The sequence below is a fragment of the Phyllostomus discolor genome, chromosome 12, assembly GCF_004126475.2.
Source record: "Phyllostomus discolor isolate MPI-MPIP mPhyDis1 chromosome 12, mPhyDis1.pri.v3, whole genome shotgun sequence".
In the NCBI taxonomy this organism is placed as follows: domain Eukaryota; kingdom Metazoa; phylum Chordata; class Mammalia; order Chiroptera; family Phyllostomidae; genus Phyllostomus; species Phyllostomus discolor.
Genome location: NC_040914.2, coordinates 16,520,084 through 16,538,044, shown reverse-complemented (window position 1 = coordinate 16,538,044; position 17,961 = coordinate 16,520,084). Strand labels below are relative to the sequence as shown.

General features: G+C 54.5%; 3 protein-coding genes across 10 annotated transcripts in view; 1 reads left to right on the top strand and 2 right to left on the bottom strand.

The window, feature by feature from the left end:
• PPP1R37 (protein phosphatase 1 regulatory subunit 37) overlaps positions 1–1,325 on the bottom strand; it is a 36,962-nt gene extending 35,637 nt beyond the window's left edge. The window contains exon 1 of the mRNA XM_028529993.2: positions 725–1,325. Coding sequence (XP_028385794.1) covers positions 725–926 — 202 coding nt within the window. The 5' untranslated portion in view covers positions 927–1,325. The remainder of the gene's footprint in view (positions 1–724) is intronic.
• Positions 1,326–3,143: 1,818 nt separating this feature from the next.
• GEMIN7 (gem nuclear organelle associated protein 7) lies at positions 3,144–12,172 on the bottom strand. 8 transcript variants are annotated; one of them, XM_036013097.1, is made up of 3 exons: positions 8,763–8,940; positions 5,067–5,068; positions 3,144–4,024 (listed from the first exon to the last, which is right to left on the bottom strand). In XM_036013097.1, exon 3 carries the CDS (start codon positions 4,014–4,016, stop codon positions 3,621–3,623), a length of 396 nt encoding a protein of 131 aa, XP_035868990.1. In that variant the 5' UTR covers positions 4,017–4,024; positions 5,067–5,068; positions 8,763–8,940; the 3' UTR covers positions 3,144–3,620. The 8 variants fall into 8 exon arrangements, with proteins under 8 accessions (XP_035868990.1, XP_035868987.1, XP_035868988.1 ...); XM_036013094.1 differs by lacking the exons at positions 5,067–5,068; positions 8,763–8,940 and adding an exon at positions 11,882–12,172; XM_036013095.1 differs by lacking the exons at positions 5,067–5,068; positions 8,763–8,940 and adding an exon at positions 11,902–12,171.
• A 1,046-nt stretch (positions 12,173–13,218) lies between these two features.
• Positions 13,219–17,583, top strand: ZNF296 (zinc finger protein 296). The gene is made up of 3 exons (XM_028530021.2): positions 13,219–14,575; positions 14,788–14,937; positions 16,510–17,583. The coding sequence occupies exons 1-3, from the start codon at positions 14,278–14,280 to the stop codon at positions 17,484–17,486; spliced, it is 1,425 nt and encodes a 474-aa protein (XP_028385822.1). The 5' UTR covers positions 13,219–14,277; the 3' UTR covers positions 17,487–17,583.
• The last annotated feature ends 378 nt before the right edge of the window (positions 17,584–17,961 follow it).

Sequence of the window (17,961 nt, the reverse complement as noted above, 5' to 3'; positions counted from 1 at the left end):
AACTCTTTCTCAAGGGGAGAAAACGGACCCTTCTATAACCAGGCCCCCAAAAGTTCCTCTGTTCCTGAATGACTGACAATACTTCCTGGGGGAGTCAGAAGCATGCAGTGACTTTTGGTCTTAATGCCAAGATCTGTCAGCTCCTCTGGCTATCTTACCCATCCCCAAAGGGACCACCACCGCCGCTCTTTTCTGGGAGTTTACCTTGACTCCCTTTCCCAACTCCAGGGCTTACAACCCCTCTACAGCCACAGTCCCGATTGATTCCTCTTTCCCCCTTCAGCCACCCCCTGGTCCAGAGGCTCCTAGGCCGGAACTTAACGTCTTTCCATCGCCATAGGCTCGTCAAACTCCTCCAGCTGCCCTTTCGAGCGCCAGTGTTGACCCATTCTTCCTCCCCCGACAACACTCTCTGTCCTTCTTCGGGGGGGAACTATAAATTCAAAGACTAATGTCCTCCCAACTCTCCCAAGCCACCAAACTTTTTTTAATTGCTCATCTTTTTAATTCCTACACCGAACATACTCAGCGTCCCCTGAGGCGGGGGGGAGGGACATAAATCAGCTACTTTTCATCTTCCCAACCCAACAGCCACCCCCTTCCCTGGTGACTGTCCCCTTAAATCATCATTAGGTGCAACTTATTGAGCACCACCTCCGTGCTGGGCGTTGCACTGACTCCCTAGAACCCCACGAGCCCGCCTCCGCTCCCAGGCTGTAGCTACCGTGTCTCCAAGGGTCTTTGGGCTCCACTGCTCCGGACACGATATCCTCGTCCGAGGGGAACGTGACGCGCTTGGCCGCAGCCTTGAGGCGCCCGTCGGCTGGGGGCGATGCGGGAGTGGGAGCCTGGGCCTCGGCGGGGGCCTCCTCGGCGTCGCCGTCCGCGCCCTGCCCGGGCGGCGCCTCCTGCGGCGGGATCTCCATCGCCGCCGCCGCCGCCGCCGCCACCTCCTCACGGGGGCCCCGGGGACATGCCCCGGGTCCCGGACTTGTCTCTCCGGGCCCGCCCGCCGTCCCGGGGCATGGGATCCGCCGCTTTTTCAGGAGATACGACCGTCCACTTGCCTGGTCGTCGTAATCGTCGCCTCGGTGAGCCGGAGCGCGCCTCCCCCGAGCCCCGCGCCCGCCCGCTCGTTCGCAGCCGCACTTTCGTTAAAGGCCGATGGGCCCACCGCGTACTAAGAAAAGCAGAAAATCAAATTAAGCTGTCTGCTGATAGAGCTGCCTCAAGGGTCACTGTAGGGGGGTAACAAAAGGCAGCAAGAGCCAAGGGAAAAAGAAACATGAGCACTGAATCCGCAGAGCCGGAACTGCAGAGCAGGAGGGGCGGGGCGAGATAGACGCCGTCTCCCAGAGCAGCGCGCACGCGCGAACCTGAGCCGTCCCCCGCCCCGCCCCGCCACCCCGCCTTCCCGCCTCCGTCCGGATAGCTGTGTTTCATGCTCACACACATTCGTCATGATCTCACGCACTGCAAGAGTGGAGTTGATAGAAATGAAAAACATCTGCTTGACCAGGCTAGGGCAACCGATAAGGAGAGACGTAAAGGGGTGGAGTACTTGAAAAGTAATAGGACCTGCGTTGAATGAGTACAAATGATGGATGGTGACGGAGTGATCCTCACCAACCTTACGTCCCCGTGCTAGCCCCTGGCCTTCCCTTTGCAGACTGCAGCTTTATCAATAATTCATTGGATGGCATTGTACAAGATACAACTTAAACGTATAAATTAAAATAAATGAGCCCATGAGGAGTACCATAGCCTTCGTTTAAAGAGGGGATGAGGCGTGCGAAAAAATTCCAAAAGTAGGGGTTAAATCTGTCAACCAAAATACCGAGCAACGGCGCAGGTTGATCACTAAGCCCGGAGCAAACCAGCACGAACTCAAGCCACGCCCCCCGGCTCAATTCTATCACTTAATATTCGCTTCCGCACTTTCGCCAGCCCATCAAGCAACTTTCACAGCCCATCCAGCAACTAGGGGGTGGAAGGAAAGGCGGGGCTAAAACCGAAAGTCTACTTGAGGGGAGGAGCGAGCGGCGTCGTTGCCAAGGCAACTCTAGAGCTAGGCCAAGGACTCCCCTGAGGTGGCGTTGTGAACCAACGTTTAAAAGTTGAGACTCCACTTGTCTCCGACATCATCGGTTTTCGGCTGCTGTACTTTCGTGACTAAAGACGTACGAAGCGACTCTCATGCATATTCAACAGAATCTTCCCTTAAATTCCGAATTTGATGGAATTACAAAGAGAGAAGAAACTGCTCTTTAAAGCGAAATCTGACGAAAGACTGACTACTAGTGACAGGGATAAGTGAATCAAGTGATATGAGCGGCCATGGCACACAGGTGGAGTGAAACGAAGAGGGGAAGCTTCACCCTAACCCCTAATCGTCAGCTTTTTCTCAATGGTGCCCACACAGGGCGTGGGAGTAAGCGAATCTGGTGCTCGTGGTCCGCCCCACGCGGGCGGGAGCGCGCCGCCAGGTAACCCAGAGCGATGCACATCCCTTGCTTGGTACATTCCTGCCCACCCAATAAAAAACCTCGTCCAAGCCCTGGCTGGCGTAGCTCAGTGGATTGAGCGCAGGCTGGGAACCAAAGTGTCGCAGGTTCGATTCCCAGCCAGGGTACATTCCTGGGTTGCAGGCCATAACCCCCAGCAACCATACATTGATGTTTTTCTCTCTATCTCCCTCCCTTCCCTCTCTAAAAAATAAACAAATAAAATATTAAAAAAAAAAAACCTCATCCAAATCATCCAAGCCTGGCATCCAGATCACTCCAGACATTCTCCGAGACTAGGGGCAATCCGAACCCCGCACCTCTATCCAGGTTCCGCCCAACTGATGTGTCCCCCCTCCTCCCGCTTGGCCCAACTCCACGGGATTCCGTGCTTGAAAGGTTACTCTCCCATCCCCTAAATCTGGCTTCATCCATGTAGGGTACACTTCAAAAACAAGAAAGAAAGAGAGAAAGAGAGAAAGAAAGAAAAGAAAGAAAGAAAGCAGGAGGTAGATTTTCCTGGAATAATCATTGGTTCTTTGGAAGGAGGCGAGTATTGGAGAGTTTCTTCTGGGTGACTGAGCTTGTGCAACACTTAAACATTTTTTTTTACTTATTGATTTTTTAGAGACAGAAACACCCACTTGTTGTTCCATTTATTCATGCATTTCATTGGTGGTTTCTTTCAGCCACCCAACCCAGAATCAGACCCACAACCTTGGTGTATCGGGATACGCTAACCAACTGAGCTCCCTGGCCAGGGCTGCAACTTCTATAATAAATAATTTCCCACTTTGCAATTTCCCTTCCTTTATTCCCACTGCCCCTCCCCCAGCCCAGCCCACCCCCAGTCTTTAGGAACTGGCCAAAGGCCCACATTTCTGTAGAGTTCAGAGTTCTGTGAGGTCGAGCATTCCTTTCCACGGGACATAGAACTCCTGGGGTTGCAGAATTTTACTGACTAGACCCTGGAGATCCAAAAAAGCCAAAGTTGCTTGGAGATTGGCTCAAAATTCCAAGGGAATTCTAAACTCGATGGGGCCAGAGATCCAGAACAGTCAGAGGCCTGGGAATCTGTGGCTAGGCCTAAGGCAGAAGGTGACCACGGTAATGTCTTTATAACTTGAAGTTGTAAGCAATAATGTCACTACACCGGAGCAGTGCCTCCGCCTGCACACCTATTGGAGTCTGCAGCTGTGACACGTAGAAGTTGGCCACGTCCAGGTCAGTGGCTCCAAACTGGGCAGTTACGTGCACACCCTCATGCAAGGTGAAGCTGACCTGGCGGCCCACCATGGCCAGCAAGCTGCGGAGGTAGCGCTCCCGGAGCATGGCTCGGGCCTGCTGCTCCTGGGATTCCCGAGATTCGTGAACTATGAGGGACTCCGGGGTTTCAGAAACCTCTGGCTTCAGGAGGGCCCTACGTCCATCAGGGGCAAAGCCTCGGCTCAGGCCATCAGGGCCCCGGGGGAGCCGGATTACAGGCACAGGACTGGCCAGTGGAGTCTGCATTGTCCAGGCTGTGGAGTGAAGAAGAGCAAGGAGCCATTACACGGGGAGGCAGATGACAGGAAGAGGGGGCGCTGGGTGCAGAAGCTTGTCTTCAGCATCTCAACTCATCCTACCCAAAGCCAACCTCCTGATTACCCTTCCTAAAATCTGCACCATCCCTCTACCAGTCCCCGCTTCCCAGGAACTGGTCCCAACATCCATGAAGCCCAGGGGAGCAGGGACTTTTGCCTGCTTTCCTTCTCGCAGCTTTATTCCTGGCCATGAATGTGTGCTGAAAGAACCAACCCCTGCCTCCTCTCCTCTCTCACACATGGTCCATCCAATCCATCAGGAAACTCTGTCTTCCAAATAAATTCCCTATCACAGGACTCCCTCTGGCCAAATCTGGAATGATCTGAACATTTAAATATGACCATTACAGATTATAACCCACTGAATAGAAATCCATGAGTCCATGCTAATTATAAATAAACAAAGGAGAAGGAAAGTTCCCTAGAATGGCAGTGAAATCATCAACGGATGCTAAAACTCGCAGAGATGTGTCTGATGGAGGCCAGGACATCTGCAGAGTCTTAAGTGCCTCCTCCCAAGGTACCCACTGTAAAGAGTGACTTTATGGTGGAGAAACTGGCAGATGCCTTCACTTGGGCACCAAAGCTAATGTGGGCAGTGGTGGGGCAGACAGACCCCAGGTGCCTCCTGATGTGACACTAAAAAGGCCAGGGCACAGGTGTGTGGATTCCACACAGGTGCTTGAGTCTAATCATATGGGACAACTGTGTCTAATTAAGGTAATCAAATTGAGAAACATTCTACAAAAATAGCAATAATAATAATAATAAGCCTGGGAGGCAGATTTAAGTCCTTGCCAGTTGACCTCATATTAGCCAAGATGGCTAATAAAAAATTAGCCATCTTGGATTCTTCAAAAATATCAAGGTCATAGAAGGTAAAAGCTGGGGGGCTTCCTCATTGGAGCTGTGGTGATACACATACATCCACCACCCGATCTGGCCAGCATCACTTCCTGCCTGGCCTAGTGAAGCCCACTCCTCACTGGCTTACCCCCTTCCTCCGTCACACCCCTACCCCTGTCCTCATGCATAGCCAGAGGGACCTGAGTCAGATCCAGTTCCTCCTCTGCTCAGAGCCTTCCAGTGGCTTAAGACAAAATCAAAGTTCTCATCACCGCCCTCAAGGCCCCCATGCTCTGGACCCCTTCTGGGGACATCACCCCAGCTTCCTCACCCCACCCAAGCCACGCTCTGGCCTCTTTGCTGGTCCTTGAGCCCGCTTGCCATCCCTTCTCTGGCTCTGACACTGGGGGTCCCTCTGCTCCATCTCTTTTCCCCTTTCCCTGACCACCTTGCCTTAAAGCTCCACCTGCCCCTCATCCCTCTGCATCCCCTCAGTCAGCTTCTTCGTTTTCTGCAGCACAGACCCCTCCAAGACATGACACTGTGTTTTTACTGTTCTGCTTATGGCCCTTCTCCCCCGCCAGATGGCTCCCTCCCCACCCCTCCCCCTCCAGGCACCCTCCGCTCCCAGGATATTGAGGGGCACTCAGAGTAGGCTCTGTCCAATGAATGAACTGGAGATTCAGCCCCCAGGCCTGGTTGGCTGGGTGACCTCAAGCAAGAGACAGTTTCCTCTTCCATTGTGTGGAGAAATAGCACCAATTGCCACCTCTGTTTGCTATGAGGGTTCAACTGGCTCCTGCAGGAAGGGCCCTGATACATATCAGGTTCTCCATAAAAGCTAGGTACTTACAATTGTTATTAACATGTGGTGTGACCTGGGGTAAAGCTTAACTGTTCAGTGCCTCGGTTTCCCACCTGTAAAGGGGAATGATGAGAGGACCGACCAGGTTGTCCCAGAGACCAAATGTGTAATGTTTAGCCCTCTCCTTGAACACAGCGAGCATCTGGGCCAAGAAGCTGCCTGCATATAGGGAAATGCTGGCTTTGGGGACAGGAGGAGGAAAAGAGAAGGACCCTCGGTTCAGCAGCTGCACCACTCTCTGTGGCACAGTCCCCTCCTCTATAAAGGAACCCCCCAAAGACCGACCTGCTGTGACTCCAGCATCACTGCTATGAAGAAAGTGGCCCTGGCTGGTGTGGCGCAGGAGATGAGTGCTGGCCTGTGAACCGAAGGGTCGCCAGTTCAATTCCCAGTCAGGGCACATGCCTGGGTTGTGAGCCAGGTCCCCGGCTCGGGGTGTGAGAGGGGCAAGGTCACTGTTTCACTTAGACATCATGTTTCTCTCCCTCCTTTCCCCTCACTCTAAAAAATAAGTAAATAAAATCCTTTTATTTAAAAAAGGAAGAAAGCAAAAAGAAAGTGATTCAACAGCCCCAGCCAGAGGCTGGGGTCAATCCGGTGAAGGTTTCCCAGGCAGCTGCAGATGTGAAACAATTCTGTCTGCAAAGTGCTCAACATGCGCCCCCGGTGACTGGAGCATCTTCTTCAAGAACAAATCCCTTCAGACCTCAGGAAGTCTGTTCCTTTCTGCAGTGAAATGGATGTCTGAAGGTATTCTAAACCACTTCTCATGAACCAATGAATATACAGAGAGAGCTAAATTTGAAGCCTGTACAAAAAGCTTATCCCTGTAACATGTGCCATACTATACAAACTTCCGCTTTTGTCCTTAACATCTACCTCTCTGAATCTTCAGGAATTCCTATTTCACAGGAATAATTAATTACTTTATATACACTGGCAGCAGCATACAAATGAAATACTTAAAAAAAAAAAAGAAAGAAAGAAAAAAAAAGGCAAGCGAGAAAGCCCTGGCTCAGTGGATTGAGTGCCAGCCTGTGAACCAAAGGGTCTCTGGTTCAATTCCCAGTCAGGGCACATGCCTGGGTTGCAGACCAGGTCCCCAGTAGGGGGCACACGGGAGGCAACCACACACTGATGTTTCTCTCCCTCTCTTTCTCCCTCCTTCCCCTCCCTAATAATGAATGAATAAAATCTTTTAAAAAGGAAGCCCTGGCTGGCGTAGCTCAGTGGATTGAGCACAGGCTGCGAACCAAAGCATCGCAGGTTCGATTCCCACTCAGGGTACATGCCTGGGTTGCAGCCCATGATGCCCGGCAACTACACATTGATGTTTCTCTCTCTATATATATATCTCCCTCCCTTCCCTCTCTAAAAATAAATAAATAAAATCTTTAAAATCTTTTAAAAAGGGAAATGGCTTCCAATGAAAGAGAGAGGGCGAGAGGGAGGGAGAGAAAGCCCTGGCTGCTTTCAGTTAGTGGAGCCACAAATCACCATTTCTCTCTCTCTCCCTCCAAATTCAATCAATAAAAATATTTTAAAAAGTAGAAATAAAGTGATTGACTGAAGTGACGGACAAATATCACGCCTCACTCACAGTCCGGAAGTGACAGAGACTGTCCTTTTCCTGGTGGGCTTCCCCTGTTTCTGCGGCTCAGCTGTGATGCTGGGCCACACCACTCTTTGCCATGTTGTGGGAAACTGCTGGCGCGCAGGGGTAGGATTTTAGCAGCATCCCTAGCCCCTACCCACTGGGTGCCAGTAGAGCCCCAAATTGTGACAACCAAAACCGTCTCCATTGGTAAATAGCATGGTATGAGAATTACACGGTGATAAGGCCATTAAAAAAAAAAAAGGAGCCCTGGCTGGCGTAGCTCAGTGGATTGAGCACAGGCTGCAAACCAAAGCATCGCAGGTTCGATTCCCAGTCAGGCCACATGCCTGGGTTGCAGGCCACGGCCCCCAGCAACTGCACATTGATGTTTCTCTCTCTCTCTTTCTCCCTCCCTTCTCTCTCTAAAAATAAATAAATAAAATCTTTAAAAAAAGTCTCCATATATTGCCATATGTCCCTGGGGGGCCAAAAAAAAAAAAAGGCAAATATCTCTAGCTGAGAGGCACTGACAAACACGTGGAAGGGGGAAGATCGCTGCTGAGTCTGACATGGTCGTGCAGCCGCACTGAGGACGGGAGAGACGCACAGGAGAGCTCCGAGGCCATAGGATTCTGCGAGTCCCAGAGCAGGGAAGATGGGAAGGGCAGAAGATTGTACTGGTGCGGCTGCGGAGGAACTTCCTCAATTCCCTTGTGGCCAGCTGTCAGTTAAGAGGGCCTCAAAGAGGGCAGCTGGACTGAGTCCAGGAAGCAGCTAACGCCCCAGCGTGCCCGTCATTCCATCCTTCGCCCCCAGGCTCTTCCTGGCCGGGAGACTTCGAGTTATCTGCCTTTTTGGGCCCTTTGAATTCCTTCCCATTGTCGTTGTATAACCTATTCAAATAAATTTTAAAATTCTAACTTTAAAAAGGAAGGGATGTATTGTAATGCTCCCAAGTCTCTTGAGAAATGTAAGCTTCTTCCTCAGGAGTCTGAGCTCTCTCTGCTATCCTCACGGTCACCCGCTCCCCGGACCCTTCTGCCCGAGCCAGCCCTTTGTGGAACTAGCTGCTGAGTCCCACTGGAGGTCCACTCTATTCCTTACTAGCGGGAGTCAGTCATTTTCTCTGCAGAGGGCCAACAGTAAATATTTAGCCTTTGTGGGCCGTAGGGTCTCTGTTACAACTAATCAGCACTGCCACAGAAGCAGGAAAGCCAGAAATAAAACATAAACAATGAACATGGCGATGCTCCAATAAAACCTTACTTATTGGGGACACTGAAATTTGAATTTTATATAATTTCACACACCACAAAAAAATTTTTTTAAAGTATTCCAACCACTTAAAAATGTAAAATAAAACCCACTCTTAGCTCCTGGGCCACACAAGGACAGAGTCAGGGTCAGGGTCAGGGTTTCCACCTGGGAGGGAGGATAAGGGTGTGGATTCGGGGAGACTAGTGCATCTTAGCCCCAGATTCACTCCCAGAGATCTGGGCAGGTCACTGCAACTCCGCCAGTGGCCTCATTGGTCTGGCTCCTCGTCTACGAATGAAGCATAAAAAGAGACCTCCTAGAGTGTTGGGAGAAGGGAGAGTCACTGGGGGTAGGCTGGTGATCCCACAGGCAAAGGACATCCTGTCTCCCTCTGGACTGGGCGCTTTCTCCACTACCCACATCCAATCCATCAGCAAAGCTGGTCAGCCCCACCTTCAAAAATGCATCCAAAATCTGGCGATTTCTCACTCCCCCTCTCTGCCCCTTCCGTCCTCCTTCCAGCCACCAGCACATCTCACCTGGACTACCACAGTCGCCCCTCCACTGGGCTCCCTGCCTCCACCTTCACCTCACACAGCTGTCAGAGAGCCTCTTAGAACTAAGTCTGATCACATGCCTCCTCCGCTCAGATCCCTCTCCTGCTCTGGCCTCCCCCAAAGCAAAAGCTAATGTCCTTACAAAGACTACAACAAGGACCCATCACCTCTCTGACCGCATCTCTCCCCTCTTCACCCTTTGCTCACGGTTGGTCCTTGAACATACCATGCAGGTTTCTACCTCAGGGCTTTTGAACATGCTGTTCCTACTGCCTCTAACCCTCTCCCAGACAGGAGACATACATGTATTTCCAGAGACAGGATTCACCTTCCTCCCTCACTTCACTCAGGTCACTGTTCAAACACCACCTTCACATGGAGAAAAATAGCAGCCCTTTCACTCCGCATTAACTTCTTTTCACAGCACCATCAGCTTCTGACAAAGTGTATTTACTTGCTTTCCTATGCCACAGAATGTAGCCTTTGAGAGAACAGGCATGTCCATCACTTCGCACCTCCATCCGCAGCCCCACTGAGGGCCGGGCACAGGGGAGGTCTGCAAATGCTCACTGAAGGAATGCAAAGCTTCCCCTGTCCACATAATCCGAGTGCCTGCTCTGTGCCCGGCCTGTGCTAGGGTGGTGCTGGGGACCAGGCTGGGACTGGAACAGCCCGGCCCCACCTTCAAGGGCTCCCAGGCTGGCGGGTGACACAGACTTTTCTCTAGACAATGACAACCCAGAGCAGGTAGGGCTGGAATGAAGGAGCCCCAGGGCATCGGGAGCCCAGGGGTGGGGGGCCACCGGTGAGCACAGACCGGAATGCAGTACGGAATGGAGTGATGCGGAGATCTGGGGGAGAGCCTTCCAGTCAGCAAGAACAAGACGTGAGGGCAGCGGACAGGGCCCTAAGGACCCTGGAGAGAACTTGGGCCTCTACTCTGGGCCCAAGTGAGAACATGGCTACTCTGGGTGAGCCATGGGAGGTCTGAGCAGGGAAGGGACAGGACCTGATCCCTCTGCCTGCTGCACAGAGAATGGACATGGGGGGACACGGCAGAAGCGGGCCCATGATGATGGTGCCTGGGGTGGGGTGGTAACAGTGGGGGCTGCAGAAGGGGTCAGACTCGGGTTTGTTTTGAAGGGTGAGAGCGCTCTTGCTAAGGGATTAAGGGGAAAAGCAGAGTCTCCTGGGTTTTTGCTTGATTGGGAAGACCACAGAAAACAGGACTAGCTGGCTGTATACACGTTTTTCTAACTTATCGGACCGCTGCCACAGTAGATGGGATTAATGAGGTGTATATGTTTTCTGTGTCTGACCACTGGACTCCATGCTTAGTAGAGGGTCATCAGCCCCCAGGGCTTGCCCCAGACCTAGGAAACACCCTAGTCTCCAGGATTAGTACTTAAAAGATTTATGGGAAATCAAGCAAGTGGCCCAAGGGCTTGGCCACTTAAATAAAACCCCTGGATAAAACAAAATTCAGGGTGGGCCAGTGCAAGGCCCTGTCCTCTCCAAGGTCGGGGCTGGGGCGGGGCGGGGAACAAACAGATTTGCTCATGCTAATGGAATTCCCATTTTCCTGAAAAGGAAACTGGAGCTGGGAGATGTCAGATCATTTGCTGGGGACAAGGTGGTGAGTCTCCTAGGAAAAGGGAGCCAACCCAGATGGGTCTGACCAACAGAGCGGGGTCACAGCCCCGCCCCCTGCAGAAGTGCTGAATTTTTTTTTTCCAGCCAGCACAGGGGAGCCTTTAGAGGTTTGGAGCCCAGGTGTGACCTGAGAATAAAGTGGTTTGAGAAAGGCCACACAGGGTGTTCCCAAGGCAAAAACAGGCACTATCCACTCTCCCTGGTAACAGAACCTAGAGTCCTTTATCCTTTTGGTCTCCAAGCCAAGGATTTCCTGCGGGAAGGTTTCAGGAACACTGTCCAAACCCATCCCCCACTACTTAAGACCTCCTCACTGGGTTCAATGGCAGGGGCAGGAGACTCAGATCTCCCTCCGTGGGGCTTCACTTAGAAGAAAATGGGAATAGATCAGATATGCGGACAAATGTTCATCCACCTCTTCAATTGCGACGGTAGGAAGTCAGCTGAGTTACCGCGTTAACGAAGAGGCCCTCGGACCTAGTTAACCAAGGTGGTGACGTGTGCACCCACAGCCCAAGGGCTGCCCCATCCGTATGCATATTAGTTCAATGGGGCCTTCTGAGAGTCCTTCCCCTCCCTTCACCCCTGGGCCGGTCAGTTTCCTTTCAGTTCCTCCCCCTCGAACCCCTCGCCCTCCTTTTCTTACACTAAGTACGTCCTCCAGGCCCCCAGGCGTCCACTCCCTACTCCGCCCAGGGCTGGCCATTCCTCCCTACCTCCCAGGTCAGGCGGGCCAGGGATTCCACCCCAGGAAAGGCGGGGGTCTGGGGATGGCTGCCGTTATGACTGTTACCGTCATCGTTATTGCTTTCCACGCCCCCCTGCTCCCCACCTCACCCCGGCGCGGGAAAGTCCCGGCTCGGGCGTTCCAACCAGAGTCGCGGTGCAGGCGTTCGGGGTCCGGAATGTCACCGCGACCAGCGCTGCGGCCGCGGACATGCCTCTTCCCGCCACTCCAGCTTTGCCCGCGGGTGGGCGTCCCGGGCCAGGGCCGCGAAGAGGGAAGGTTCGACACCCACCTGCAATACCCCGAACTCACCCAGGTCCGCGTGCCGGCGCCCCCACTTCCGCCGGCGCCCCGGCTGCACGGGCCCGGGCGGGGCCGCGAGCCGCCCAGCTTGGGTTCCGACGCGACCAGCGCCGCCCCACGTGGTCGTTTGCGGGCTGGCGGACTTGCGAGCCTACCCAGCCCCGCGCTTCGCCGCGGTCGGGCGCTTAGATCTCATCCACCATCTTCCAGGTGGGGGCGTCCAGGATGCCCATTTTAGGAAGATGAAATCGAGGCCCAAAGAGGGGTTAAAGGCAGAGCTTAGTCTTTGCCCCTCCCCCCACTCCCCTACACGTGCACACTCCTACCCTTCTCCTGTAGTCCCAACCCCACCTCCCCTGCTTAGAACCTAGGGATCGTGCTCGTGGCAGCCGGGCACCAGGAAAAAGTCTTGGAGAGCGGCAGCTGGGGTGAACCATGCGTGGATAGCCGTTTTGTCCTGCAGTCCCATTTCACAAAGGAGGAAACTGAAGTCCGGAAAGACAGAGAGGCTGTCCCCAGGTGCTGAGGAACCTCGCGGCTCTAGGCTCAGACAGAAAACACTTCTTGCACATGGTTTCACTAAAGACAGGGACTTTGTGAGTCTCTGCTTTCCTCTAGATCCCCAAGGCGTAATGGCTGGCACAGTTAGGCCCTCTGCCCCATATCTTTTGAAAGAACGCCCACTGCAGGAGCTCGATGCATGTTTGTTGACTGAACTATGAAGGAATAGGGGTTCTGTTTGGGAACAAGACAGACTGAGCTTCTGCCCTCTCGGAAGCTACATTCTAAGGGAGCTGGGAGGGGTAGACTAGGGTATGCGTGAGCAAATACACCAACCAGATCCTTCGGGGCATGATGGGTGATGCAAAAGGAATAAAGGGAGTGAGTTTAGGGGTGACTGGGTTGGTGAGCTTCTTTAACTGGATGGTCAGAAGGTGGCAGTGAAGAAACCAGCTCAGGTAACACCTGCGGAAGTTGAGGCCCGGGAGGGAACTGGGGACAGATGGAGGTCGTGGACTGTAAAGAGCCGGCAGGGTGGAGCTGCTTTAGATACCGTGGTCAAGCCAGTCCTCAGCTCTCCGGGGGACAATGCAGCTGAGACCTGAATAACAATATGAGGAACCCTGAGGCCAGGGGCAGCACTCCAGGAGATTAGCATGGGAGATTCACTCAGAGCCGGTCTGGGGACTTTGGGGGTGGACAGATTAGGACCCTGACCTCAGGGGGTTTTGTATGGGGTGGGGGAAGGGAGAGGACAGTCAAGAAACGGTTCAGTATTGTGCTGTGGTGTTGCCAGGAAGAAAAGAAAACTTGTAAGGGTTGGAGGGTGGGGCAGGGTGTTGATGCCACTTCAAACAGTGATCTGAGAGAGCTGCTTTGAGGGAAGTTCACGGAGGCCCGAGTGGAGGGAGGTGAGACGGTGGCCTATTTGGCTTTCCTGGCTATTCCAGGTGTGGGAGCCGAGTAGATGTACTTGATCGCAATCCTCTTCTGCTCAAATCCCTCCCCAGGCTTGCCTTTCCAAAAGCCAAGACTTTCAAGTGGTCAAAAGACCCTCTTGCAGCTGACCCCATTTTCTCACAGAACTCAGTCACTCCCCTTCCCCCTCTCCTCCTCCCCACTGCTTGTTATTTTAGAACACAGACGGCTGGCTGACTCCCTCACCTCCCTCAAGTCTCAGCTCCACTTTACCTTTCCCCGGTGAGGGGAAAATTGAGCCACCGCCTCACCCCGCCCCTTTACAACCCTTCCTAGCTTTATGCAGCTCCACGTGGCACTTGTCACTCTGGAAGGCACTCTGCATTTTACATAGTTCTCTTGTAAACCATCTCCCCAAACCGGTGAACTGGGGGAGGCCAGGGATTTTTGTCTGTTTGGTTCACTGTAGCACACCCCCAGTGTTTAGAACAGGGCCTGGCGCACAGTAGGTGCTCAATAAATGTTTGCCCAGGGAATTTTTATTGTTATGCGTTTACTGAAAGAGTCCAGATTACTGTCAGGCGCCTAGTTAGAAACGTGGCCCCTACCATTTTCTCGCTGGGGGGTGTTTGTAGGGATCCTGTGCCTCAGTTTCACCAGCCCTGAAACGGGATCTGAAATAGCTGTTTCTGTGCGTGGCTGTGTAAGTTCGGTGTCATTAAAGTGTGGTCATTAAACCAAACGCCACGGGCACAACCCTGATAGAGTTTGGCTTCCAGCAGGGCCCCTGCCCGCAGCCCCATCTTCTCCCATCAGGCCCCGCCCCAGTGGGCGGAGCCACGGCCCGGCCAGCACGTGTAAAAAAGTTCGCGGCCAGTCGCCTCAGCCACTCACCTGAGCGCACACGGCTCGCGCGTCCTCCGCCTGCCTCCCCTCCAGCTTGCCAGATAACCCGGCCGCGACCTCATGTCCCGCCGTAAGGCCGGCCGCACGCCCCGCCGAGTAGAACCTGCGCCCGTCGCCAACTCAGACAGCGACACGGAGATGCGGGACCTGGTCATCGACGTGAATCCGGAGTCGAATCCGTGGCTGCTACAGGCCCCGGGGCTGCGGCCCTCTTCCTCAAAGGAAGTGCCCGCGCCGGGGCGGTTCGAGGGTGAGCCCCGCTACTCCCCCGACAGGGTGCGCGCCGGCGGTCCCCTCCACGCCCTCGTCTCGCGGAACCAGTGTGTGTCCTGGACTCCTGTGAAACCTAATCCTCACGGTAGGAGACCCCTGTACTCTCCTCCCCTTTCACTCTAGAGGGGGGGTGGCCTCCTCCACCGGGCTCCGCTCCACGCCTCCAGCCCCCTGCCCCTGCCATATTTTCCGGCCCGGTCCTGGCCCCTTTTGACCTCCGGGTTTCCGCGCTCCCTTGGAACCCCCAGCCCTGTTCTGGCCCCACCCCACGTTCACCAACCCGCTTCCTCCCTGCAGACCGCCAGCCTTGGACCGACAAACACCCAGATATGTTGACCTGCGGCCGCTGTCTGCAGACCTTCCCGCTGAAGGCCATCACTACTTTCATGGACCACAAGAAGCTGGGCTGTCAGCTCTACAGAGACCCCAGCCCTCGCCCGGACTCAGGTGAGTAAAGCTGGGATGCAGCCCCCTCTCAGGTTCAAGGGCCTGGCTTCCTGGAGTGGAAAGGGGCTGAGCTGGACAGGCAGGGCAGTCAGTGAGCACTACTTCCCCTTTCTTGCTCCCCTTCGGGTGTAGCCTAGGCGTGGCCGGGGCCTGCCCTGTCCTAGGGCTGGGACTAGTTCTGGTGAGGGGGTAGGGGTGGGGCTGGGCAGAGGAGGACGGCCTGCAGGGTGTGGCCAGCCCCAGAAGACCAGTCTGGGGATTTGCCACACGAGCCCCCCCACCCCCCAATCTGGTTTCACTTCTCCTTCCCCTTGGCTAGAAATAACTGGCCAGGTGGCTGGACCAGTGTGGCAGTAGGGGGGACCCTGGGGAGGGCAGTGGCCTGGGGGAGTGGGGGCCTGAGGCCAGCTGGAAGGCGGAGTGTTTCCCCCCTCCTCCTGGAATGTCCCAGCCCTGCTTGCTGGGAAGCCCCTGGTTTGAGCCAGGTCCTCCTCCTGCCTGGGCACCTGGGTTCCTTCTCTTAGGACAGAACTAAACCCTTAACATGGTACTAGACTCATGGTGAGCTTTTGGTCAGTGCCAGCTGTGGGGTTTATCCGAACCAATCAATGATTTGTGTTCCCCGGATTTTTGCGAAAGGGCTGGGCCCCAGGGAGGGTCGTGTGGTGAGAGGAGGGGCTGTGATTGAATTAGCTGCAGAGTGGGAGCAGGGAAGGGCTGTGATGGAATTATTGGAACAAAACACTGAGATTCTTGGAGGATTGTGGGCTCAGCTCAGCTAATGTTTAGTGAGAGCTTGCATGGACACAAACTCTCAGCTGTTCCCCATTCAAGGCTGCAATAACCCTAAAAGGGAGAGGACCCCAAGGATCCCCATATTCGAGCAAATGTGGAAGTTGAGGCTCAGAGAGGGGTAATTTTTTTTTTTAATTTTTATTTATTTATTTATTGCCTACGGTAGCACAGCTAGGTAGGAGAAGGTTGAAGTCAGGCCAGGTAGATCCTCCACAGCCCTGACAATGCTCTTGACCCTGGTGTTGCATTACGAAAGCCAAGGCTGCCTAGCATTTGAAAAATAAAGGCAAGTGGATCTGGGAAGTATCTTACTGATAGTGCCTGGAGGGTCTACAGAAAGTAGAAATATTTTTAAGTTAAAAAATTTTTATATGTTGATTTTAGAGAGAGAGGAAAAACATATATTTTTTGTTCCACGTATGTATTCATTCATTAGTGGGTTCTTGTATGTGCCCTAACTGCAAATCGAACTCGCAACCTTGATGTGTCGGGATGACTAACTAACTGAGCTATCCACCAGGGCTTGAAGATTTTCAAACACATAGAAGAAACCCTCACATACTCATCGCACTTCAGATTTTTTTCCCTCACTTCTTGTTCATCCACCCACCTCCCCGAACACCAGCTTCCTGAGGACAGGGAGTTTCCCTGTGTTCCTACTGTTCCTGGGTGCTGGAACAAGAGCTTTGCCCGCAGAATGTGTCCGGCTGGCAGCTGTGACCTGCAACTGCTATGCCCTTGACCCCTCACACTAAAACCCAGCCCGTCTCTCTGCAGACCGTGAGAACATGAAGGCCTTGATCTGCCTCCGCTGTGGCCGGCAGTTCACCAGGGCCTGGAAACTGCTGCGCCACGCCCAGTGGGACCATGGACTGTCCATCTACCAGACAGAACCTGAGGCCCCAGAGACCCCACTGCTGGGCCTGGCAGAGGTGGCGGCAGCCATGTCAGCAGTGCTGGGGCCGGAAGTGGAGGCCAAGAGCTCCCGGGCCAGCAGCCTCCCCAAGCGGAGCCCCACCTGCCCCGTGTGCGCGAAGACCCTCAGCTCCTTCAGCAACCTCAAGGTGCACATGCGCTCACACACGGGCGAGCGGCCCTACGCCTGCGACCAGTGTCCCTACGCCTGCGCCCAGAGCAGCAAGCTCAACCGCCACAAGAAGACCCACCAGCAGCTGCAGCCTCAGAGCTCCTACATGGACAACCCCAGTCAGGAACAGGCCTCAGCGGCCCCTCCGGAGCCAGCTGTCCATGCCGCTGCCCCAGCCAGCGCCCTCCTTTGCAGCCGTGAAGGGGCTGGGGCTGGAGCCGCGGACACGGCAGGTGTGCAGGAACCTGGGGCTCCAGGTGGTGGAGCTCAGGCTGGCCCTGGTGGGGATGACTGGGGAGTTGCCAGCAAGGAAGAGAAAACCGACTCTGCCCAGAGCCCAGAGATGTCACCCAAGAAGACGCCAAAGCCAGGGAGCAAGAGCCATGGGCCCGGGGGCAGCTGCGAGTTCTGTGGGAAGCATTTCACCAACAGCAGCAACCTGACGGTGCACCGGCGCTCACACACCGGGGAGCGGCCCTACGCCTGCGAGCTCTGCCCCTACGCCTGCGCCCAGAGTAGCAAGCTCAACCGTCACCGCCGCATGCACGGCCTGGGACCCAATGGTGCCCGCTTTGAGTGCCCCCACTGCCGCGTGCCCTTCGGCCTGCGGGCCACCCTGGACAAACACCTGCGGCAGAAGCACCCCCAGGCTGGTGGAGAGGCCTGAGTGGCAGACGTGCCCTCCCTGCTGTCGCCAGTACCACGTTTCACGTGTCTGTTGATCTCGTCCTTCCCCTACTGTGAATAAATCCTCCCTCCCTCTAGTTGTACGTGTGTGGACTTTGCTTTCTCGGGGCATCTGAGGTGGGGCGGGAGGCTCTCTCTCCTTGGGGTGGACGGCTGGACAGACCGGTTTGGAATGTTGGGGTGAGGGGAAAGGCCGGCCCCCAGTGCCTGTGGCACAGCAGGACTGGCACAGAAAGCCGTGCTCCCAGTTCCCGGTGTGGGCGAGGGCAGGGAGAGGCCTGGACCTGTCACCAGAGGCCTTGGGCAAAGTCCTGGCCCATCCTCCACAGGCGGGTGCCGAGCCCTTCTCCTACTGGATGGAGACCCTGCCCTCACCGGGCCGCAGGCACCCAGATGCAGCCGCGCTTTCCACACAGGCCACACTGGCGCCTGCCCCGTGCCCCTCCCCTCCTGGC

Excerpts from the sequence above, each read along its gene's own strand:
- ZNF296 (XM_028530021.2), top strand. The coding sequence starts at position 14,278 with ATGTCCCGCCGTAAGGCCGGCCGCACGCCCCGCCGAGTAGAACCTGCG. Across the intron at positions 14,576-14,787 it reads TGTGAAACCTAATCCTCACG|ACCGCCAGCCTTGGACCGAC; the intron begins GTAGGAGACCCC and ends TCCTCCCTGCAG. Across the intron at positions 14,938-16,509 it reads CAGCCCTCGCCCGGACTCAG|ACCGTGAGAACATGAAGGCC; the intron begins GTGAGTAAAGCT and ends GTCTCTCTGCAG.
- GEMIN7 (XM_036013094.1), bottom strand. The coding sequence starts at position 4,016 with ATGCAGACTCCACTGGCCAGTCCTGTGCCTGTAATCCGGCTCCCCCGG.